The sequence below is a fragment of the Malania oleifera genome, chromosome 9, assembly GCF_029873635.1.
Source record: "Malania oleifera isolate guangnan ecotype guangnan chromosome 9, ASM2987363v1, whole genome shotgun sequence".
NCBI classification, from domain to species: Eukaryota; Viridiplantae; Streptophyta; class Magnoliopsida; order Santalales; family Ximeniaceae; genus Malania; species Malania oleifera.
Window position 1 is genome coordinate 3,497,782 of NC_080425.1, and position 26,017 is coordinate 3,523,798.

General features: G+C 38.0%; 1 protein-coding gene across 4 annotated transcripts in view; it reads right to left on the bottom strand.

Moving 5' to 3' along the window:
- The window catches only part of LOC131164899 (uncharacterized), a 163,993-nt gene that overhangs the window by 101,198 nt on the left and 36,778 nt on the right, over nucleotides 1–26,017 (bottom strand). For all 4 annotated transcript variants that reach the window (XM_058122437.1, XM_058122436.1, XM_058122438.1 and 1 more), the window contains 5 exons: nucleotides 18,499–18,750; nucleotides 18,232–18,387; nucleotides 1,227–1,364; nucleotides 855–1,094; nucleotides 512–639 (listed from right to left, as the gene is read on the bottom strand). In XM_058122437.1, the coding sequence (XP_057978420.1) occupies nucleotides 512–639; nucleotides 855–1,094; nucleotides 1,227–1,364; nucleotides 18,232–18,387; nucleotides 18,499–18,750 (914 nt within the window). The remainder of the gene's footprint in view (nucleotides 1–511; nucleotides 640–854; nucleotides 1,095–1,226; nucleotides 1,365–18,231; nucleotides 18,388–18,498; nucleotides 18,751–26,017) is intronic.

The following is a 26,017-nucleotide window of genomic DNA, read 5'->3' on the forward strand; positions in this document are numbered from 1 at the left end:
TATGCATTGTTCATTCTCTTAGAGGATTTGGAACTAGTCATTTTTTTTTCATTGGGGAATGTTGGCTTTGTTCAAAGTCTGTGGAGGATACGCTGGTTATTTCTTTTTTGGGGTTTGGAAGAAGCAAAGACATCCTCTATGGAGATGTGGTTGTTTGCTATATTTTGGGGCGTTTAGATGGAAAGGATCAATCCCATTTTTTTGGAGAAGAAGATTTCTTGGTTTTTCATTTGCGATAAGATTCGGTATTTGGCTTCTTTACAGGCTGGTGCTGCTGGTTGCTTCGAGAGATTTACATTTTTTCTCTATTAACATGCTTTTTCTTTCACTAAACAAACACCACAAATGCAATGATATTCTTCTTCTTAAACATTAGAATAAACACAAACATCTCAAGAAGTATAAAAAAATTCTGCCAGATTATGAGCCTGTTCATGCGTATTATCCACAATGAAGATCATCGTAGTGAATATAAATTTGACTGGTACAAGTTGGCTATCACATTTTTTACCTCTCAACAAGATCACCAAATATAAATTTGACTGTGCTCTCTGAGAAGAAGATGATACTGTTCTCCAAATGACTTACTTTTGCAGCAGCATGGGCAGGAATTGCCAACAGAGATTCCAGGCAGAGCCACTGAATAGTCATAAAAAGTCAGTCAAACTTTTTCAAGCAATTCATCATTGCCAACGACAATTCTAAATTGAAGAAGTAATTCACGATAGAACAATGTGGTCATACAGCTACTTTGTTGCCTTCTTGTTATATCTATCCCTAAATTATTCAATTGGTGCTCCTAGTCCTAGTAACCCAAGTAAATGATAAAAAAAAAAAAAAAAGAGATTGATCACCTTCCAATTCATCAAAGTTGCCCGCCGAGTTCGCACCAAAACTCCAACAGTGAGGAGATTATTGATGTTCTGAAGAAAAGCAAGAACCAGAGTATCTAGCAAAGGTTTGCCCTCTACTTGTGGAAGCAATGATTTATCATTACACATGAGATCAAAAGCTGAAGGAGAGAGAGCAGAAACTAGGGCCTTCAGCACAGCAGCTAAAGCTTCATATGCTGCAACAAAAATTTCTGCTCCAGTCTGACCCAGAATAGCAAATCATTCAGTAAAATTTGTTAATAAAAATTTACAATCCAAAAGGAAATGAGATCTTCAACGCAGCATAAATCCGTCAAACTTTAAAGCAGGAAGATTGTACAGGCTAAAGCATACCTCAGAATCACACGCTGGAGATGAAACAATCTTCCAAAAGAAGTTCCACAAAAAAGTGAAAGAAAAGTCGAGCAAAGCATCATTTTTAAACTGTGCACACCATGATGAGACTGAAGCAACCGTCCTCATGGAAGCTATCTGCCATCAATATAAATAATTTTTAAAAAAAATACAAGAAAAATACCAACAAAATATAAATACAGGCTACATGTAATTTTTTATAGCAAAAGAATAGACTTAATTAATAGGAGAAGAATTAATAGAAAAGAGAATAACACATTTTCCAAAAGAGTTCTAGAATAAACCAGAAGGGAAAAATTGAAAAACAACAAAGAACGAACAAGAAAAATCAAGCCAACAGATTCCTCCAATCTCACTAAATCTCTGGAAAGCTTACTCCCCTCAAAAAACTCAACCTAAAAAACCACAAAGAGGACATACATTGAATCTTTTCCCAAACCAGCAGCTAGTTCAACTTCTTCCCCAAAAAGATCCATGCATTATGCTCCAACCATAACCCCCACAATAATCCAAACCATATTTGCATTAGGCATCCAGATTCTTCCTCCTTCCAGAACCTAAAATAGAAGTAACCAACAATTCCTCCAACAATACAAGACAAACCTCAACTTGCACTCAAAACACCAGACAACGTGTTCCAAATCTTCCAAGCAAAATGACAAAGGGACCAAAAAAAAAGAAACAATGGCAAGCTGTCACACAAATATCCAAAGAAACAAAAAAGGGGACAGTGGGTCTCCTTTCACGAACCCCCACAGTGTCCTATCCACCATCCTACACAAAACATTAGCCACTGGGACAAGCAAAAATCAGGCAGTGGGTCTCCTTTTCTAATACCTCTTGAGGCACTAAACTAAGACTTAGGTTCACCATTCACAATTACAAAGAACCACACACTAGAAAAACAGCCCCTAATCCACTGGCACTATCACTCACCAAATCCCTCTCTCACAAAGATTTTATCTAAGAAACTCCAACTGACTCTTATCATAAGATTTCTGACACGAATATCCTCCACCAGCTCATTAGCCACCGAAATAGCATCCACTAATTGCCTCCCACCACAAATGCATTTTGAGCACTAGAGAGAGTCTTATCAAGCACCACGCTCAACCTAATAGCTAATACTTTTGTGATAATCTTATAAACACTAGAGGCTAGACTAATGGCTCTAAAATACAATAACTTAATAGATATGTTAAGATTTGATTAAAAATGAATGACCTAACTTGAAGATAGGTCTCTCCCTCTATTTATAACACAAATTTAAATACATTCTAATGACAATAATACCCTTTCTAACTCTCACTAATTAACATACTAACACACTCAATAATAATAATACTAAAAGACACATATAACCTCTAACACTCCCCCTCAAGCTATAGCACAAATGTCATAAGCTCCTAGCTTGTTATAAATGAATCTAACATGAACACCCCCCCCCCCCCCAATGCTTTGGTAAACAAATCAGCAAGCTGCATGTTCAACTTCACATAAGTAGTTGTAATAAGCTTCTGCACAAGTTTCTCCCAAAGAAAGTGGCAATCAACTTCAGTGTGCTTTGTTCGCTAATGAAAGACTGGGTTGGACGCAATATGAAGAGCAGCTTGATTATCACACATCAACTTCATAGGCTGAAAATGCAGAAAACCCAATTCTTCCAACATGTTCTTAAATCAGGCAAGTTCACAAGCAATGTAAGTCATAGCTTTATATTTTGATTCAACACTTGACCATGCCATCACAGTTTGTTTCTTACTTTTCCAAGAAACCAAATTACCACCAACCAAGATACAGTGGTGGATCTCCGATCAGAAAGCGATCCAGCCCAATCTGCATCTGTATATCCATGGATATAAGTTTCACCCTAATCACGATATTAAAGACCTCTCCCAGGTGCATCTTTGAGATATTTCAAGATGCAAATTACTGCATCCCAATGACTTGTCCTCGAAGAATCTAGAAATTGACTCACAACACTTGTTGCAAAATATATATATGGTCGAGTAACCATGAGATAATTCAACTTTCAAACAAATCTCCGCCATTATCCGGGATTAGGTAGCAAATCACCCATATCAGGAATTAACTTGCTGTTAGGATCCATGGGTGTATCAACCACTTTAGATCCCAACAAGCCAATTTCATCTCTAACAGATCAAGAACATGCTTCCTTTGTGACACAACAATTTCGATACGAGATCTTGATACTTTTGTATCCAAGAAGTATTTCAACGGTCCCAAATCTTTGGTCTGAAACTTAGTCTGTAGAAAATTTTTGAGACTCTGAATACCTGTATCATCATCACCTGTAATAACAATACCATCCACATAAACAACAAGAAGGATCCTACCTGATGAAGTATGACGATAAAACACTAAATGATCCACAGCACACCGTCGAAGACCAAACTCACGTATTACAGCACTAAAACAACCAAACCATGCTCTAGGAGACTGCTTTAAACCATATATAGCCTTCTTGAGTCGACACACTAAGCTTGAATCCCCTTGAGCAACAAACCCAAGTGGTTGATCCATATAAACCTCCACCTCAAGGTCACTATGCAAGAAGCCATTTTTTATATCTAATTGATGCAAAGGCCAGTGACAAGTAGTAGCCAAGGAGATGAACAGACGTACTAATGTAAGTTTGGCAACAGGAAAAAAAGTATCAAAATAATCCAAACCATACACCTAAGTGTATCCCTTAGCAACAAGACGAGCCATAGTACCATCAGGGTTGACTTTCACGGTGTAAACCCAGCGACAACCAACCATAAACTTTTCATGAGGAAGAGGTACCAAGTCCCAAGTACCATTGTCAAGTAAAGCACTCATCTCGTCAACCATAGCATCCCTCCATTCCGAATGGGCTAAGGCTTCCGAAACAGATTTAGGAAGGATAGTAGATGATAGAGCAGTGACAAAACAATAATAGGAGGGTGATAAGGAGTCATAAGAAACATAGTTGGAAATGGCCTATTGAGTACATGTGTGTTTACCTTTCTGAACAGCAATAAGAGGATCAACATCATGAGAAGTAAGATCATCAAACGAGGAAAACAAAGCGTGGTAGTAGAAGCGAGAGAGGACTCTCTTCCTTGGATCCGTCGTCGTGAACACACCTGCAAATTAGGATGATCAAGGCGATAAGAAGGACTCAAACTACATGGAGACTTAGATGGTTTGTTGGGCAAGGACAGCAATGTAGAAGAGACTCACTGAGCTCAGAAGCACTCAATGACTGGGTATAGTAAGGTGTAGACTCAAAGAAGGTAACAACGGTAAAAACAAAGAAGCGATACAGCCCAGACTATAACAATGATATCCCTTTCGAGTGTACGACTAGCTTAGGAAGATATTTTATAGCACGAGGATCCAACTTATCCACCCCAAGAGTTAGTTAATGAACAAAGGACACACACCAAATATACGAGGAAGAAGAGAAAATAAAGGTGAATTAGGAAAGAGAATGGAGTAGGGAATTTAACTACTAAGAACAGAGGATGGCATTCTGTTGATCAGATAACAAGCAACAACTACAGCATCACCCCAAAACACTTTAAATACATGCATTTGATAAAGTAAAATGCGAGTGATTTCAATAAGATGTCTATTTTTTCGCTCTGCAACCCCATTTTGTTGAGGGGTGTGGGCATAAGATGATTGATGAACAATATCAAACTGAGTAATATAAGTAGTGAATTGTCCACTGAAAAACTCTTTAGCATTATCACTTTGAAGTATTCGAACTGGCAAACCAAGTTGAGTCTTTGTTTCAGAAAAAAAGGCATAAAATACATGAAATAACTTAGAACGATTTGTTATTAAATATAACCAAGTCATTCTTGAATAATCATCCACAAAGGTTACAAAATACCAGAAACCCAACTTGGACATGACCCTACTAGGACCCCATACATCTAAATGAACTAACATAAAAGGTCTTGCAGCCTAGTTATTGACTGGGAAGCGAAAGAAACATGATGGTGCTTTCCCAACTGACACGACTCACAATCAAGACTAGACACAAAACTCAAAACTAGGAATAGGACATTTTAACTTTTTTAATGAAGGATGAACCAAGCGACAATGAATTTGGAAAGGTGTGGCAGCAGTAATGCCGGCGATAGAAGGAGATAGCGGCTCAAAGTGATAAGAGTCCACCAACTTCACACGCTTCGTCAATCATCTTCCTCGTCTTCGAATCCTAAATAACCACAAAATCAGCGAAGAATGTGACTAAACAATTCATGGATTTAGTAATTTTGCTAACATACATAAGATTAAAAGGAAATTTGGGAATATATAAAACCAAAGGTAGAGAAATAGAAGAAGTGGGATTTATAGTTCCAATTCCCTTGACTTGGTAGTGAATCTATCAGCAAGAGTAACACAAGGTAAATTTGCAGGATATTGAAGAGTGAAGAAAAAGCTAGGTATACCTGTGATATGATCAATGGCAGACGAGAAGCACTAGATGACAAGCATACTGTGTGCTTACCAGATTAGGCAAGAGAGGCAATGGGAAGAGAAGCTTGTTGTGACACTTTATACTGCTAGAACTTAGAATACTCTTCCTCTGACATAGAGACAGTATGTTGCCCTCCACTCGACCCCAAAGGTGAGGAATCTGTGGTGGCTGCACTGGTAGCTTCCAAAGGTGTGAAGTCAATGGTGGCTACACTGGCAACATGTGAGGGTCTACCATGAAGATCCCAACACTACTCAATACCATGATTATTCCGTCCACAATGAGTGCACTTGCAAGGAGTACCTCAGCCTCATCCGTCTCCACAACTATGACTACTTGAACCACCGCAATAACTTTTGTAGTTTTTTGGCAGAGAACTAAATCATTCATTCTGTGTAGCAAAGGCTGTCCTCTCAAAGCCAGATGCAAGAACAGAAGAATGCGTCCTAAAGGAAACGCAAAGGACACGAGAATAAACATCGGCAAATGATGGCAGCTCAGCACTACTAAGTATCTGGGACCGAACTACCTCAAACTCAGGTCTCAAGCCTGCCAAAACATGAAGAACTGTCATCTGCTCCCTCCGCTTCTGCATCTCATGAACATCGGCAGATCTAGGTTGCATGACATTAAGCTCCTAATGAATACGTTTCATCTCTCAAAAATAATCCGCAATGCTCCTATCTCCTTGTTGTAACTAAAATGACTCCTAGGATAAATCATACATACATGTAATATTACTGGAGTACAGAAGTTTGACATAATCCGAAATATCCTTGCACGAATCTAGATGCATACACATCCGTGCAATATGTGGCTCCATCAAATTCAATAAAATGGAAACAATCAAGGCATCTTCCTAAACCCATATGAATTTTCTCTTCTCATCAAAAGACTCAGATTAGAGCAAGTGGTCAAATTTCCCTAATCCTGCTAAATAAATTCGAACAACTTTAGACCATTGAACATAGCTCTTTCCATCCAACTTTTGAGTCGTTATATGCAATAGCGATGCAGATAAAAAAAAATTGGGATTCATAGATTCCATCCCAACACTAACAAATCAGCAATCACACCAAAAACAAGAACTGTCAAAACTAATCGGGACAATCACAAACTATGTGAAGCACCGACATAACGACGGAGGAGGTGAACAACTCACCGATGGATACAGCGCTGCCACAGCAGTGACAGCACTCACAAACAGCAACCACACCAAAAACATGAAGAACAATCAGTATAACACCGACGCAACCATGGACAAGTTGAACAACTCACCGACAGATATAGCATTGCTACAGCCTCACAAATGAACATACGAACGCTGCCACGGCTCCAAAAAATTTACAGGGAAGCCTTCACAAACCCTGAACAGAATTTAGCGGAATACCGCAAGTGCATCGTCAAAAATGGTTGAATTTTTTAGCAAAAAACTGGCCTAACAGCTAGATAATATACTCTAAAAAAGGAATCAGAGCATAGCAGAAGAAAAGAAAAGAAAAAAAAAAGTGGCCAGAACTGCTCTCAAGTGCCGGGGTTCGACCCTGCTGGCATTTGGCCGGCGGATGGAGGTGCGTGGAGGGCCCTCCGGCTGTGGGGTTTTGCGGGGTGGGTCATCGGGGGAGTCTGATTATGGGTATATGGTTGTTTTTGTGATTTAGTATGGGATGGAGGTGGATTAGGGAAAAACAGCCCTAGAAATAGTGTTTTCCGGCAACGGTTGAGGAAAATACGGTTAAGATAAGATCATGCTATGATACAAAGAAGGAGCTCTCGACCACAACAGATAGAGGAGGATTTATTCAATCACATAGTTTGGGCTCCTAGAATATGGCGCCCCTGGGATTAAAAATAAATGACCTAACCTATCAAGTCACTCTCTCTATTTATAATACAACTTTAAATACATTCTAATGACAGTAATACCCTTACTAACTCTCACTAATTAACATACTAACACACTCAATAATAGTAACACTAAAAGACATATACAACCTCTAACAAGATCAATGAGTACAGGATTTCTTAGGCACCAAAGCAATATAGGTGGAATTAATACTCTTTCTCAAAATTTGATTCCCATAAAATTTGGTAAAGACTGTAATCAAATAACCTTTAATTACATCCCAACAGTCCTAAAAAAAAAAAAAGCTATATTAAAGCCATCTGGAACCAAAGCCTAATCCCTTTCTATCCCATAAATTACCCCCCCCCCCCCACTTCCTCCTCATCAAAAGCTCTTTTTAACCATGGTCCTAAATTTCCACGAAATTGTCGAAATTTCAGTTGAAATTCCTGATTTCCATCACCCTCAAAATCGAAATGGAAATCAATTTCTGTCTTACATAATTTCCATCAAAATCTCAATGAATTCGAAATGGCAATCAATTTCTGTCTTACATAACTTCCATCAAAATCTCAATGAATCATCTGAAATTTATATAAATCTTGAAATTTTTGAGAAACTTGTTGAAATTTTGACTATACAACGAAACTTCTTCAGAACTCAACTAAGAGATTTAGGACTTAAGTGAAATTTCTCTCTTAAATTATCTTCTTTTTTTTTCACCAACACCAAAGATTATTACGAGGGCTTTTGAAATTATATGAAAAATAAACTTAAAACAACATTTTATTTAACCGGTCATGTCTAAATTATCATCTTTTGTATAATACATAATATTTAAATTCATATAAATTTACAACAGCATTTTATTTGACCATTCATGTCTAAATTACCCTTATTTGTATAATGAATAATATTTAAATGATTTATGAATTTCATTTGTATCAACTGAATATGTTTAATGCACATCATCTTCAAATATGTTTGATACACATATTATATCACAACTTTTCCACCTCATACACAATATAGATGTATTTAACTAGCAATATATTAGTCCTAAAACTTACATTAATATGCCTATTAACCATTTCTAAGGTTTCATAAAAGAATTCCATGCTATACTACTGATTTCTATCATTTTTTCAGATTGAGTCTAAATTGACATCAAAATTGAAATTTTCATTGAAATTTCAGTACTTTTGGAGTTTCGAAATTTGAGTCGAAATCTAAATTTAAGACCTTTTTTCTAACCACCGCATCAGATCTCCAAAAATGGGATTCAACTCTAACCCCTCAATCATTGGTCTGCAAATATCCTCCTCAGAATATGAAATAACATAGAAATTAGTAATCTCAAAGGTGATTCAACTAGGATCGGTAATAACTCTCCCACCCCCTAGATCCAAATCCCTAATGAAATTCTTTCTAATTTTCCCATTTTCTATCCTGTGAAAGAAACTAGAATTATAATCACCATCATTGACCTATTTAAGTTTGGTCTTAAGCCTCCAACTCCTCATGTCCTTAAGAACCACCGCTTCCAACTCATTCTTCAAAGGCATCCTTTTTGCCTCCTCACTTTCCGAGAGATTTATCTCTTCCTCCTAACCTAAGAGGCTGGATTTTCTAATTCTAACATCACCAAACACTTCCTTATTCCAATCTTTCAAGTTCTCCTTTGGACTCTTCAATTTCATCATAAATATGAACCCATCAAATTTTAAAATGCAAAATGATCAAAAATCAAGCCTGTCAAGATATTGAAAGCAAAAACAGAGTCATTTTGTATTCAAAACTCCACGTAACAAGTCCAAAACTTGGAACACTGGTGGAGTTGAGGTACCTCTCCCGGATAATAGACCCACAAATGCAAACTCCCTAAACAATGCTTGGAGCTTTGCAATGCCTATTGAATCATTGTCAACATGACCATGTTTTTGCTCACTGAAATCTTCAAAGGGTGCCATGACTAGGTTTGGTTGCACCACGGTAGCACATGAATCAATATACAAGGAAATAGTGGCATATATCAAGGATCAATGTATCACATTTGAGCTTGAGCGTAACAAGAGAAGACTTAATCTTGATAATACTTGCAAGAATGGAAATCCACCTATTGTGTCAATTAGACCTACCATGAATCACAGAAAAAGTTAACAAGGTCAATTCAAACACCTCCTGCCCTTAGCAGGGAAAAAAAAGTTCAAACACATATTTCATTTCATTGTTTGGATAAAAAATAACTAGAGCTGTGATTATCATAACTGCACTAAAACATGCAGCAACAGCAACCTTAACATTTGGATCCAAGGGAAATGGAAATGACGTGAAATGGCATTGATCCAGCCGACCTAGCATAAACCAGGACCAAAGACAGGTCAACCTAGTCCCTTGCTTAAAAATGAAAATGGCATCAATGGCACCCTGATGCTCCAATTCAAACCCAAGACCTCACAGTGGCTTATCACCAGTCCAGTACATCATTTTCAGTCTTTCATTTATTTAATGAGTAAACAATATATGTAAATAACAAGAATAATAATAAGTTTCAAGAATATTCCGAAAAATAAGAAAACTAATACAAATTATTTAGAAGGTCATTACTGATCGTTTTGGCATCAATTTTATATGGTATTGCTGGTGTAATATTTTTTTTATTTGGATAAAAGAAGATTAGTATCCAAAAAACAAAGTACATGACTTGGAGGACAATGGGTCCTCCCCAGAGATCCAAAGGACGCCAAAAAAAGAAACAAATCAAAGAAATAATAACTATACAAGTTTTTATTACAGAAGTGCTGCCTTATAATCTCTTATCGGGTTGGATTGTGACAATCCCCAAAAAAAACACAAAGAGAGTGCACCCAAAAGAAAGCAAGGAATATCCCTCTATGATCTCTATCACATAATAGTCGTGAACAAGTTGAGCAACAATTGAAAATCCTAGCATGCCTCTCAATCCACAAGCTCTACCCTTTTTATTCTTTCAAAACCCCTAAACTTAACCCATACAGCTCTCCCATCTTTCCTAGTGCCGCCCACCCTTCACCAACATAAGAAAAGAGAGTGTTCCAAAGCTACAATGCTACCTTGCAATCCACGAAGAGATAAGCCCTCATTGCATTGCATTCACAATACATGATGCACATGTTTGGACTAAGACTCTAAAAGCCTTATAGGGCCTTCTTCTCCAAAGAAGATCATGCATGTGAATCCTTTCTAGTATCATGGTACAGAAAAAGGCCTAAATCTTCACGGGCACCTTAGCCCTCCAAATAATGTGGTTCAAAGATAAACGGTAAAGGAATAGGGATTTCGAAAGCCTTGAGAGAAAGGAATTAGAAGTGAACATACCCAGTGAATCAACCTGCCACACTTTCATCCTCTCTAATGCAAGGAATATGTTATTCCAACCTCTCTTTCATTGAGATTCGTTAAAAACAAATGGAAATCGCATGAAGAAGAATCCCCATGAAAAGAATTGAAGGAGTTGATGAGAGTGTTATGTAGCAATGAAAGCTTAAATGTACAAGGAACCTTCAACACCAATGAGGATTTCCCCACCAACACATCCTCCCAAAACAAAACTTTTTCACATTTGTGCACTTTGAACCTGATGAGAAGAAAGAGTTGACTAGCTACCTAGGACACGAATATCATAGGGCAAACATGAGTATCATTGCCTTTCATCCCACTCGTTCCGCTAGATCTTGTACTTGTTCTTTATCACATTATGTCATAGGGAATGAACATCCAAAGGTACCTCCAAAGCCACTCGCCCACAAGAGACGTTTTTTTTTTGGCATCATGTTCCCGATGCCCAAACCCTTCAGACAGACCTAAGTCTGCTAACCACATCCTAGCTAACTAGATGGTCTCTCCTACCCTTCGTTGAACGCGACCAAATGAAATCAGGCATCAGCCCTATATACATATTTGGAAACATTCAAGAAAATTCCAAACAAGGAGAGGGGAAAACTTGGGATGTTAAAGAGTGAGGAACTAATAAGAGTGCACAGCCTCAAAAAAAAAAAGGGATGCCCTCTCCCAACCCTCCAATTTCCTAGCCATATTTTTTAGCACGGGCACCAAAAGACTTTAGAGTTGGGTTACCTCCAAGAGCAAAGCCAAGATATGATAGACGCCATTCAAGGGAATCACAACCTACTACCAATTTGAAATCCTGAAAGACCCTCCCCACCATGTTGATGCCAGCAATGTCACTCTTGGTCAATTTGATTTTTAAGCCTGAAATAGTGACGATGCTAGTGCTTATGCAATTTCTAAAGGTATGTGGGAGGTGGTGAGTGTTCATTGTCAATGGAAGATGCAAAAGGTAATCCTTTGGCCTACTTCGTTCCAAAAGTCAAAGTTGCTAAGGGCAAGGATTCCAACTAGAGGTTGAGTACGGAGGAGGCTAGGGTTTCCTACTTCAAACAATTGATGAAGATTGAACGAATTGGGCCATGGTCTTTAATGATAACTTTAGGTTTGGGTTGGCTGTTTGATAGCCCAAAGACCTTTTAAAACATATCATGGGCCTTTCGGTTAAGGACCACAAAATCAGTATAATGATCATACTATAAGCTTGATTAAGGAGAAAGAAAATAATTTGGTTAAGCCTAGGTCAACTGAATGGGCAAGCCCAAAAGTTTATTCCTACTACCTTTAATCTTGTTAAAAGTTAGGTCCCCAATCTGAATGAAGCCCGGAGTTTTTCTTCTAAATCCCATGAGGCAGCCAGACTTCATCTTCTTTCAGAGCAAAAGCAAGCTGCAACTACATTAGCGCTTCACTCAACCTTAAATTAAATACATGGTGATCAAGAGGACAGGAGTAGTTGTCTTGAAAACAAAAAAGAAAAGGACGCTATATTAGAAAGGTTGGTTCCTAAAAATTCAAATAATATTCTTGTGGGTGGTTTTTCTCCTCTTTAAAAGAAGTATGCTAGTGAGCAAGGTTTCAAGGATGAAGTTAGGGGAGCTTCACAAGGAATTTCATATGGTAATAGAGCCAATTCAGATAATCTAAGGGATGAAAAGGTTTACATTTGCTATAAAGAAGTGCAAAGGGGTTTTGAAATTAAGAAACATCTTGAAGAAATTCAAGATTCATCTAGTGAAATAGCAAAAAAAAAAATTTAAAGAGATCAAAAGTTGAGCTAAGTATAGTGGAGGAGCCAATTGGTAAAGGGCTAGTAACTGCAAGGTTAGTAAGGGATGGGGATGTTTTGGATGATGATGGTGCAGATAGTAGTGATTTTGTTTGTGTCACGGGTTTAATTTTGCCTCAGATTCAAGATCAACATGGTTATTCTTCCAACTCTTCTTTTTATTGTCTTGGGGATTTATCTTACATGCCGCCTCCTCCTCTAGAAGGGAAGAGTGCTAGATAGAATTATTATTTTTGAGAATGATGTTTCTAAGGAAGAACAAAAGGAAAAAAGATGGATTTTTTCCTACTCCAACTCAAGAAATTTTTGGAAAAGACCTTCAAATTCAGAGTTCATTGGTAGGGCTGCAAACAACCAAACCGCTCACGCTCGGATCAAGAACTCAGCTCATTAAGGGCTCATTTAGGCTCGTTTATTATCTAAATGAGTGAGAGTCAAGCCCAATTTTTAGGCTTGGTTTGTAAACGAGCCAAGCGTGAGCACAACTGGGCTTGGCTTGTTTCGGCACATGAGTGGCTCGATAACTGGCTCAAATGGGCTTATTGATTACGCTTGTTAAGGAGCTCAGTAACGCGCTCATTAATAGGCTCATTAAGTTGGCCCAATCTAAACAGTACAATACTAGCCCAACCGCCCAAGGAGAAAGGCACAAATCCCAAGCCAAACAAAATAGGTGGATGAAATCGTTATTGTTAGGTTATTTACAAAATTTCAGCCTGAGTCTGAACCCAAGCCCACAAATGAGTCGAACTCAAGCTTAAGCCCAAGCTAATATTTTTAATCTCAAGCCGAGCTCGAGCCTGAGTTGGAGCCGAAGCTCCCACTCTTCCGAGCCAAGCCCAAGCATGCTGAAAACTTGGGCCTCAATTTGTCCTATCATGGAGGAAATGAAGGTAGGCTAGATGGTGGTAAAACTAAGGTGAAGAAGGGTCATAAGGAATTAGCTAATTTGAATTGTTTAGTGAACTATGATGGTAAGGATTTAAAGAGGGGGTTTCTTGGTTAGTTTTAGCTTTTTTTTTTTAGTTGGATTTTTTATCTTTTTCTCTTTTGTTTCTTGATTTTGTTTTTCCTTTTACTTTTTTAGGGTTTAGTATCCTTGGGCTAGTCGTACATTCTCTTCCTTAATATATCTTCTCTTTTATCCAAAAAAAAAAAGGCCAAAATCTACTTGAAGATTTTGAGCAACAAAATCTTTTCTTTTTTAGCCTATCCAACCCCGCAATTTTGAAGAAGATGTAGTTTTTAGCATCTATGACATTACCTAAATTTCAATATTTTATTTCAAAATTTTCAACTTCTTCATGGATTTAAACCCTCCCACTCCTCTAACTAACACTCGCTCCACCAATTCAACACACACTCTATAGGAAGGATAGGTTAACCACCTGCTCTCAAAAAGGAAAGGGGTGGGCTTCCACTTCATAGGGTTGACCTTTAAAAGGAAAGGGCGATGCTCAAAGGTGGGTCTTTGCTGAATGAGACGTGGAAACATGTCCTCTCACTCATTAGAGAACAAAAATTTGTCAATACGAGAACAAGCCTATGTAACCCCAAAAGCTTCACTTCCAGTGAAACGATCGATATGAATAGGGCGATCTCTAACCCACAATCCCAAATAAAGAACTCAAACTTTCTCATGCTCATAGAGGTCCAAAGGCTCCTTTAGATCTTTTCAGAGTTGCAAGACATTGAAACCACCCTCCCCCAATAGCCTAGAAAAGATTACACAAACCAAAAACATCCCTACTCTAAGCCCACAATCTCAAATAAAGAACTCAAACTTTCTCATGATCGTCGAGGTCCAAAGCCTCCTTAGGATCTTTTTAGGATTGCAAGACACATTGAAACCAACTCTCCAACACCCTCCCCCCCCGGCCCCCACCCCTCCCCAATAGCCCAGGAAAGATTACACAAACCAAAAACATCTACTAACTTCTCAAGGAATTGGCTCCTCAAAGAGATGACATTGAAGCCATACGCTGAAGCACCACTCCCTTACACGTCTAATGTCTAGGAGGGCCAACAGAGAATAAGACCCCTCAGGGACTTTCTTAATAGATGCCACTCTAGTGTCCCAAACAATAATTTGACCATGGTCTATATATAAATTAATATATACTATTATCTTATGCTAACATCCTAGGTTCAACCCTCTAATTTGACTGTCCAACCAGTCCAGTTTTGCCGAATCAGTCACACACCCAAGTCTAAATTCACAACTATAACCATAGCATTTTTCCCTTTTCTTTTTAAATCTGCCCTAATCAAGACAAGAAGAAGTTGAAGTTAGGTTAGTCCAGTTTTAGGACTAGTTTGATTTGAGCAGGTCAACAAGTTTGGCTTGGACAAAAACAAAGCAACTTGATTTATGAATTAGAAGGTTGGACCTAGATTTTAATTAGTCAGCTCATATGTTGGGGTTGGGTCATATTCTCTTGGATCAAGAAATTATGGGCATATTCCGTCAAGCATGGGTCCAAGTTTGGGGCTAGAGTTAGGATAGGGTGAGTTTTTGGATAAATTTGGATCAAGTAAATGATGGCATAGTTGGTATAGGGCTTAGCCATGTGGGCTTCTGTTGAAAAGAATAGGGGAAGAGGGGCTAGGAACTTATAATGGTTCATGATGGAGGGGGCGAATGCTAGTGAGGCTTCTCGACAAAGTACAGCTGTCCAACAAAGGAAGGTGAGAATTTAACCTAGATTCCATGGCATGGACAATGATGAAGTCATCACTATGTGATCAATGATGGATATATGAGGAGGTCCAGACAATGACAATGACTATGGACTAGATATGAGGAGGTCTAGACAATGACAATGACTATGGAATAACTCCAACAATACCATTATTTTCTTAGGTGATCATAGAGTCTTTTCTGAATTGTTCTTACGATCCTCCAAAATTTTAAGTACAACGCTATTTTAAAAATAAAATTGATCAAGAGTGGGATTGTTGCTACTACTCTTAGTACTAGCAGATCTTGGACTTGGCTTTTTTACCTAGGTGTGCTATCTAGTGATTTTTTGCATTTGACATATTTAGGGATTCCCTTGGGTGGTAATCCTAGGTCTATCGATTTTTTTGGAATTTAGTGACAAAGAAGGTGTATGAGCATTTGGGTGGGTGGAAGGGTGCCTTATTTTCTCTAGGAGGCCATATCAGCTTCATTAAGGCTCGTCTTTCTAGTATACCTCCTTACAATTAATATTTTTAGATTTTTTATTGGGATAACTAGTACAATTGAGATAGTTATAGAGATTTTCTTTGGTTGGATAAGAGGGATCATTTGATTAAGTGGAAGATTGTATGTCTAAGATGGAGGGGGTTCAAATCTTCCTAAGTTGGTGTCCAAAACACTACTTTAGTTTGTAAATGACTTCAGAGGTTTCCCTTAGAAAAGAACTCCCATTGGAATAATGATATCTCAAGTAAATTTGGCCTCTAAGAAAATGGGTAGGATGCAAATTTGGGAACAAGATGTATTGTTGAGAGTCCTTGGAGCTGTACTATGCAGATCTATTCTCTCTTTATTCCTTCTACCAAATTTGTTTTGTTTAATGGGTCTAGAATTCGCTTTTAGGAAGATATTTGATTGGGTAATTCTGCATTTTTATCATCTCTTTTCGCTGTCTATATCATCTATCTTTGGTGCATAAAGATGTTGTTTCTCCCTTTCTGATTTCTAATGAGTTTAATACCTCAGCGAGTTTCCATGTTTTCAGGTCTCTTAAATATGGAGGTTGAGGAACTCTCTTCTGCGTTGCTGTTGTTGCAGTCCTCCCGACAGGAGGGGCATTTCGTCGTTCGGTTTAGATTCTTCAAGGATTATTCTAGTAAATCTTTTTTTTTGGAGCATTTGAATAGAAGTTTAGAACTAATATATCCTCTTGCTCCATCTTAATATTTGGAAGGCCAATGTTCACTCTAATATTAATTTATTTGGTTGGTTGTTCTTAATATTCCTAACAACAACAATCTATTGCAGAGTAGGAGGCCCTTGAAGACTTCATCTCCAGATGTGTGTACTTATGTTCTGATAGTTCAAAATTAACTTCTCATAATTTTTTCATTTGTCCTTTCTCTTAAAGGCATAGAATAAGTTGTTTAGTCTCTTTGGAGAAAATTGGGTTCCTCCGCAGGATGGTGTAGAGGATTTTGACTATTTCCTAAGGGTGGAGATAGCTTGGTTTTGCGGAGATGTGGGATTTTTGCAGTTTTTCTATGAATTTGGTTGCAATACAGCACTTTTACATAGAAGAAGATAACCTGTTCCTGCTACGAGATAGGATTCATTATTTGGCTTTCTTTTGGTCCTTTGCAGATGACTGTTTTAAAGGGATGTCTTTTTTTATCTGCTGTGAGACTAGAAGGCATTGTTGATTTGATTGTAGTTTTTTTTTCTACTTTTGTTTTATCTTCTTTGTAGGAGGATGTCTAATTATCCTTTTTGTACTTTCTTTATTCTTCAGTGAAACCTCTTCTTTTTGTATCGAAAGAAGATAACTTGGCCACAAGTGATGGAAAGTCCCTACTGTGGGTGTCGACCTTGAGCTAGTGGGTCGGCACCAAAGCAGCAATGTTGAACTTCTCTGGACAGACGGTGACAAGGCAATGAGGGCAATGAGGGCAACGACTCTTGTGAGTTCACAGTGGCTGGCAGTGCCGCAAAATACAGCAACAATGATGTCATTGAGGGAGGATTAATGGTGGTGGGACAATGATGGCAGTACAGCAGTAGGCTAGCTCTGATACCAAGTTTATGCAAGACCTCACATCTCCACACAAAAGGGATAACCCTGATACACAATTTCAGTTCATAATATTCAACTCCAAATAAAATCCCTTACAATCACATAATGGCTTAATATGCTTTGGAAGCAAGAAATGAAATAAGGAAACCTAAACACTACAAAGAAAAAACCAAAAATAAGGCTTAATATGTCCTTCCTTGGACAGCCTTTGTTTTCTCCATTTTAAGGGTTTTCACAAGAAACCAAGGGGGCAAAAGCTCTTACAAAGTATACAGTTTTTCATATTTTTCAGAGCATATGGTTAGGGAGGAATGCAAGATCTTCAAGGCTATTGTCAATCCTACTACACTGGTTTGGGGTAAGGTGGTCTTTTCGTGTCACCGTCATGTTCGGTGGTTTTTTCAGAAGCATCTCATAAACCAATATGCAGCAAAACTGGACTGCTTTACTCCATTATATTTTTACTCCAGATATTTTCTCTTTTATTTGATTTGATTGAATTGCTTTCTTGTTTCAGTGAAGGATGCCCACTCCCCCATGTTCTAATTTTCTCCTCTACTTTTTTTCAAAAAAAAAATTCTTTGCTAATAAAACCCACAAAAAGAAAGGGAAAAAAAAAAAAAAGACACTGCTCATTATAGGCCATAAGCACACATTATTCAATATTCTTCTCAAAAATTCTTAGTTAAAAAGCCAACGACAGTCAAACAAGCACAGAACCATACAGCTTGCAACACTGAAGTAGTCATAGAAGATGACAATCGACGTTGACTTGGGCCTCCAAGCTTTCCAGTAACAGATGAAGGTAGAATTGTGTCCTCTATCACAACGCTTGACCAGAATATGGAACAAGACAAGTTGGCAAAAGAGATCAAATCATCCTGCATGAAAAGTAGAAATATTTTCAAATAGGAGCACTGCCAATATTAAGTTGTAGGTACAACAGTCTAGTGGAAAAATCAAAAGAGACTGGTGCCCTTGGATTTCCATACCAATATAGAAAGAAAACACTTGGCAAACTTCTCAAACAAAATGGAGTCTTGTTCTGGAACTAACTGACCCACTCTCTCAAATGAACCGCATTCTGCTTCTGAATCAACTTTTTTTACAAGATAGTCAGTCGCTCTATATTGCATTATTTGAAGCTCCTGAACCAGGCTCAGGATAAGGATGAGAAATTTAACGGGCTTCCAATCCAAATGTTTGTTCATCTTGCAAATATTAATACCATGATTTTCAAGCAACTGCACAAATAAAATAAGACCAAAGTCACTCAAACCTCCCATAGACAATAATAATAAATCAGCAACATTAGTCCATAGGAAAATTTAAATCTGCATATCAATAGCTGACAATAGAACAGTAGGATCAGGTCTCTATGCAATGGACAAACACAACATAGAAAAACCTTTCTTTTTCATTTTATTAGAATGAATGTCTAAGATGCCCTAAATCTGGCATGGCAAAAAAATCCCTATAGTTCACAATATGTTTTCATTAAGAAAGTAGCAATAGTGCTACCATTTTTCAAAAAACCATATGATACAAAGAACAGAGGTGCGGATAGGAAATTTTGCATTTGTCAAAACATTGTCAACATATTTCGGCTAAAGATGGCGAGCTTTCAAGGAAGAAGAAGCACTCCTCCTTAAGCTCAACATGGATGGATCAAAGTTCTTATTTTTTAATTACATTGGACAGCAATGTAGATGGCCAAAATATTTTGTCTTTTATTTGTTTTGTTTTGTTTTTTATAATAAATTTTAATTTCATTAAAAAAGAAAGAAAGTACAAAAAGGAAAATAAGACATCCTAAATCCTCCTAAGAAAACAAAAAGGAAGAAACTACAATTAAAATAACACAGCTTTCCAATCTCGCCATAGATCCAAAAAAGACACCTCTTGTTTTTATAGGGAATAAATACAAATTTATCAAAGAGATGAGCAAGTAAAAAAAGAAGCATAAGAAACCCTCCTTAAAATATATACGAAGAAAAAAAGCACAATATCAAAACAGCACTGCCCTCCAGTCACACTGTAAGTCTGAAAAAGACATCCCTTTAAAACAATCAGCTGCAAAAGCCTAACCAAGGTGAAGTAATGGATTCAGTCTCAAAGCATAGATGAAGACATCTTCTTTCCTGTGAATAAACATGCATTTTGATCCAACCAAATCCCTCATAAGTCATAACATAGCAAAAAGCCTACACCTCCACAATGCCACACCATCTCTACTCCCAAAACCCTAAAAAGAAAACCAATGGGTCCTTCACCAACCACGGACACAGCTAATTCTCCCCGAATAGTCCAAATTAAGTTATTCCACACCCACCATGAAAAGGAACAATAATGAAGAAATGAGAGAAAGATTCTGAACTATCGAAACATAGTGAACAAACATCCGGAGATAAAGCCTTACAAAGCCGCTCACTCTGCAACAGATTGTCAGAGTTAACTTCTCAAGAACAACTAACCAAATATTGATCTTAAATCTTAAACGAGGCTTTGGCCATCCTAATAGTACAATGAAGTGGAAAAGATATGCACAGATGGGTCATATACTCAACAAAAGATTTGCAAGAATACTCTCCTAAAGAATCAAGGACTCATAACTGAATTCTGCCATAGAAGGACAACTATACTCCAACAAATAGGATAAGAAGGAGAGCTCCAACAGCTCCCCACCATCCCCCTGAAAATGAAAAATCCAAGAGAATTCATCCACATTAATAAAAATAAAAATAATAAAATAATAAAATAATAAATAAAAATAAAAAAGAACAAAGAGATAGGACCATTATGCAAGAGGTGAGCCAATACGAACAAGAAAAAGAAGTGCAAACCACAGAATCTCCCACCCAAATGTCTATCCAAACCTAATGCGGTATCAATTGAAGCAACAAGTGCAGAATTTACAAAATGCATCTTTGAAACAACAACAGACCAACTTTAGTATTTTACTCCCTTCCATAGTCATCCAATGCTCTATACATCCACCAACAAGAACCCAGCTTCACACAAATGAAAGTGGTAAAGGTTCCACATAAGGCAATCCTAATATGTTGGGGAGGATAAATTTTAAAGCATTGAGATCCCTTGCTCACGAGAATAGAGGCCTTGTTCCAACAGTCTTCAATTAATATAGAAGCAAAGGGCCGTTTATCCAGCAAAGTGGGTCAATCACCAACCAAATCACAAACATTCAATGAAAATGACCAAAGTTTAGATACATTCTTTTCTCATTCTGATATATCTTTTCTATTGCATCGCCTTGGAAATTGGACTGCAAACGCATACATGGCTCGGATCTTGGTTCAACAAATGCTCACTGAACTTTATGCTTAAGGTAATGAGTGAAATTCAACCATAGTTTTAAAGCCCGTCACTCAGTTTTAGTTTTCAAACCCATTTAATAAATGAGCCAAGCATGAGCAATGCTAAGCTATAGCTCATTTCGGTTTATAATCTGACTCATTTATAAGCTTATGGATAAGCATGCGAATAGGCTCATGTAGGAGCTCATGCTGAAGCCTATTCACAGCTCATCAACAACATAACACGGGGTATCATATTCCTGCAAGTTATTAATGACAGCTAGAGATGGTGGAGGGGCAGCAGAGATTGGTATCATAATGGAGATGTTTGCGAATGCAAGGCGATTTAGGATGAAATTGCAAACTTTGCGAGCTTAAGTGTAAACTCACAGACAGCCAACACGTAGGAGTTATGTTATAAGCTTACAATTCTTGGAAGATAAGGAAATTAATTTAGGGCACATTAATCCTCTTTCATTTAATGGGACTCAAGGCTTGGTTGTTGTTGTTGGTGGTGGTGCTTCTGCTGCATTTGTTGCTGTTGTGATTGTTAATGATTATTTGTCTTTTAGTATTAATTATTGAGTTAGTATGTTAATTAGTGAGAATTAGTAAGGGTATTGGGCTCATTTTAATGTATTTCATGTGTATTATAAATAGAGGGAGAGACTTATCTTCAAGTTAGGTCATTCATTTAATCAAAATCTGAACATGATATCAGAGTGTGATCAAACCTAAACCCAATCATACTCAGCTGTCGCCAGAAACACCCTCCCTTCTCTGCACTTCTCTGAACCACCAGAACCCTCTGAAACATAACCCTACAAAATCCCATTGCTGGAAACTTCACCACACGCCATCCGACTGCCAGCAGTTCCAAACACACATGCTGGCATGCGAGAATGATTCCAGCCACCTCCTGATTTTTTTTTCCCTCCAGCAAGCTCTGATTCCTTTCCTAGACCATATTATCACGCTGTTGGGCATGTTTTTTTGCTCGAAGATCCAACCTTTTCGACCATGCTCTCGTGGTAATCCATTAGTTGTTGTTCATTGTTCTTTGTTCGTAAAGGTGTTCTGTGATTTTCCTACAGCTGTGGCAGTGTTCATAAGTTGATTGGTGAGGCTATGGCAGTGCTATATCAGTTTGCACGTGGTTCACCTCATCGGTCGTTGTTTCAGTGCTTCACCTTGTTTGTGGTTGTCCCAATTTGTTTTGATTGTTCTTCTTGTTTGAGAGTAGTGTGGCTACTAGTTTGTGAGTGTTGGGATGGAGTCTATGAATCACAAAAACATGTTTCCTTCATCGCTGCCAAAAATAACAACTGAAAAGTTGGATGGAAAGAATTATGTTCAATGGTCAAAGGTTGTTCAAGTTTATTTAGTTGAATTAGGAAAATTCGACCACTTGCTCAATCAGGTCCTTATGAGAAGAGAAAAGAAGTATGGCTTCAAGAAGATGCCTTGATTGTTTCCCTCTAGTGGAATTCAATAGAACCCCAGATTCCACGGATGTGCATGCATCTAGATGCATGTAGGGAGATTTGAGTTTATGTCAAGGATTTTTACTCTAGTAACATTCCACATATGTATGATTTATCCCAGGCGTACATTCAGTTACAATAGAGGATAGGAGCATTACAGATACGGAGAGATGAAACGTATTTAAAAGGAGCTTAACATCGTGCAAATTATAATCGCTAATGTTTGTGAGATGCAAAAGCAAAGGGAGCAAATGATAGTTCTTCAAGTTTTAATGGGTTTGAAACCCGAGTTGAGGTAGTTTGGTCCCAGATACTTAGTAATGCAAAGTTGCCATCATTTGCTAATGCTTATTCTCCAGTCCTTAGTGCTTCCTTTAGAACACATTCTCTGGCTCTTGCGTCTGGCTCTAAGAGGACAGGCTTTGCCACATATGGTGATTCCAGTTCTCTACCACACAACGGCAGAAGTTATCAAGGTGGTTCGAGCGGTATGGTGGTAGAGATGGATAAGGTAGAGGCACTCCTCACAAATGTGCTCATTGTGGATGAGGTAATCATACTATTGAGCAGCGTTGGGATCTCCATAATAAACCTTCATGTGTTGCAATGCAGACATTGCCGCCTCCCCACCATTAGGGGCACCCAATGCAGCCACCACTTCACACCTTCGGTGCCAAGTGGGGGCAACATATTGTATCTATGTTAAAGGAAGAGTATTCCTAATTTTAGCAGTATCAATAGTCATAACAAGCTTCTGTACCCATTGCATCTTTTGCTTTAGCAGTATCAATAGTCATAACAAGCTTCTGTACCCATTGCATCTTTTGCCCAAACAAGAAGTCCTACAGCACACCTATCATTCAGTACTTCTCATCCTAGTCCTTGGGTTATAGACTGCTACCACTGATCATATCACAGGTATACCTATTTTTTCAGTACTCTTCAATATCTTGAAAACTTACCTCATGTTACTCTTATTGATGGATCCACCACTGCCATTAAAGGAATTGGGACTGTAAACCCCACTTCTTCTATTTCTCTTCTTTTGGTTTTGTATATTCCCAAGTTTTCTTTCAATCTTATGTCCGTTAGAAAAATTACCCAATCCATGAATTGTTTAGTAAAATTTTTCCCCAAGTCTGTGGTTATTCAGGATTTGAAGACGAGGAAAAGGATTGGAGGAGGGCATGAAGCTGGTAGTCTTTACTTTGAACCGCTATCTCCTTCCACCGCCTGCACTGCTGCTGCCACACCTCTACAAATTCATTGTCACTTTGGTCATCCTTCGTTGGAAAAGTTAAAACATCTAGATACTGATTTGAGTTCTGTGTCAAATCTTGATTGTGAGTCACGTCATTTAGGAAAGCATCACCTTGTCCCTTTTGCTTCCTTAGTCAATAAACAGGCTGCATGCCCTTTCATGTTAGTCCATTCTGATGTTTGGGGTCCTAGTAGAGTCGTGTCCAAGTTAGGTTTCTAGTACTTTTAATCTTTGTAGATGATTATTCAAGGATGACTTGGCTACATTTGATAAAAGATCATTCTGAGTTATTTCATAAACTTTGTGTCTTTTGTTTTGAAATAAAACTTAATTTGGTTTGCTAGTTCAAATACTTCAGAGTGATAATGGTAAAGAGTATTTCTATGGTCAATTCACTACTTATATGACTCAATTTGATATTATTCATCAATCATCATGTTCCCAAACTCCTCAACAAAATGGGTTTGCAAAGAGGAAAAATAGACATGTCCTTGAAACCACTCACACCTTACTTTATCAAATGCATGTACCTAAAGTGTTTTGGGGTGATACTGTACTTACTACTAGCTAGAATCAGTAGGATGCCATCCACTGTTCTTAGTGGTAAAATTCCCTACTTATTCTCTTTCCTAATTCATCTCTATTCTCTCTACCTCCTCATATATTTGGGTGTGTCTCTTGCTCATCAACTAACTCCCAAGTTGCATAAGTTGGATCCTCGCGCAATAAAATGTGTCTTTCTAGACTACTTATATACTCAAAAGGGATATTGTTGTTATAGTCCTAGCTACATTGCTTCTTTATTTCTGCAGATGTTACCTTCTTTGAGTCTACAACTTACTACACTCAGTCCATAATTTCATTTGATCTAAATGAGTCTTTTCCTCTGCCTAATCTTCCATATTCTAGTTTGTTGTCCTTATCCAATCAACCACTCGTGTCCCCATGTAGTTTGAGTCCTTCTCATCGTCTTGATCCTATTTTGCAAGTGTATTCACGATGGCAGCACAAGGAAAAGAGTCCCCTCTAGCTTCCACTACCATGCCTTCAGTTTCCTCGTCTAGTGATCATATTTCCCACAATGCTAATCCTCCCATTGCTTTCTAGAACGGTAAATGCACATATACACAACATCCCATCTCCAACTATCTTTTATATGACTTCTTATTGCCCTCCTATTATTATTTTGTTACTAATCTATCATCTATTGCCCTTTCAAATTTGCTTCGGAAGCCTTAGCCCACTTTGGGTGGAGGAATGCCATGGCTGAAGAGATGAATGCTTTACAAGACAATGATACTTGGGACTTGGTATTTGTTCCTCCTAACAAGCCTGTGGTTGGTTGTCGCTAGGTATACACTATGAATGCCAACCCTAATGATTATGTGGCTCGTCTAAACGCATGTCTTGTTGCTAAGGGGTATACTCAACTATATGGTTTGGGTTATTCTAACACTTTTTTCCCAATTGCCAAACTTACATCAATACTTCCACGTTCATGTCCTTGGTTACCACTTGTCACTAGCCTCTGCATCAGTTAGATATGAAAAATGCCTTCTTGCATGGTGATCTTGAGGAGGAGGTCTATATGGAGCAACCATTTGGGCTCAAGGGGAGTCAGGCTTTGTGCGTCCGCCCAAGAAAGCGCTATATGATTTAAAACAGTCTCCAAAGCATGGTTTAGTCGATTCAATGTTTTATCGTCATACTTCTTCAGGTAGGGTCCTTCTTAGTGTCTATGTGGATGATATTGTAATTATAGGTGATGATGATCAAGGTATTCAGAGCCTTAAATACTTTCTACAAACTAAGTTTCAAACCAAAGATTTGGGATAGTTGAAATATTGCTTGGGTATAGAAGTATCTAGATCTTATATGAAAACTGTTTTGTCAGAGGAAGTATATGTTTGATCTGTTGGATGAGACTAGGTTGTTGGGATCCAAATCAATTGATACATCTGAATCCTCACAGCAAGTTTGTGCCGAATATGGGTGATTGTTGCCTAATCCTAGATGCTAAGAAAGACTTATTGGAAAGTTGAATTATCTCTCAGCCACTCAACCGAACATATTTTTTGCAACAAGTGTTGTGAGTCAAATTCTGGATTCTCCAAGGACAAGTCATTAGGACGCAATAATTCCCATCTTTAGGAATCTCAAAGGTGTACTTGGGAGAAGTCTTTTATATCAAGATCAGGGTCGCACTTTTATTCAGGGACATATTGATGTAGATTAGGCCGAATCGCCTTCCAACCGAAGATCCACAATCAAGTATTGTATCTCAGTTGATGGTAATTTGGTTACTTAGAAGAGTAAGAAACAAACTGTGTTGGCCAGGTCAAGTGCTAAATCAAAGTATAGAGTTGTGGCTCACACTACTTGTGAACTTGTTTGGTTGAAGAACATGTTGGAAGAATTGGGTTTTCTACATTCTCAGACTATGGACTTGATG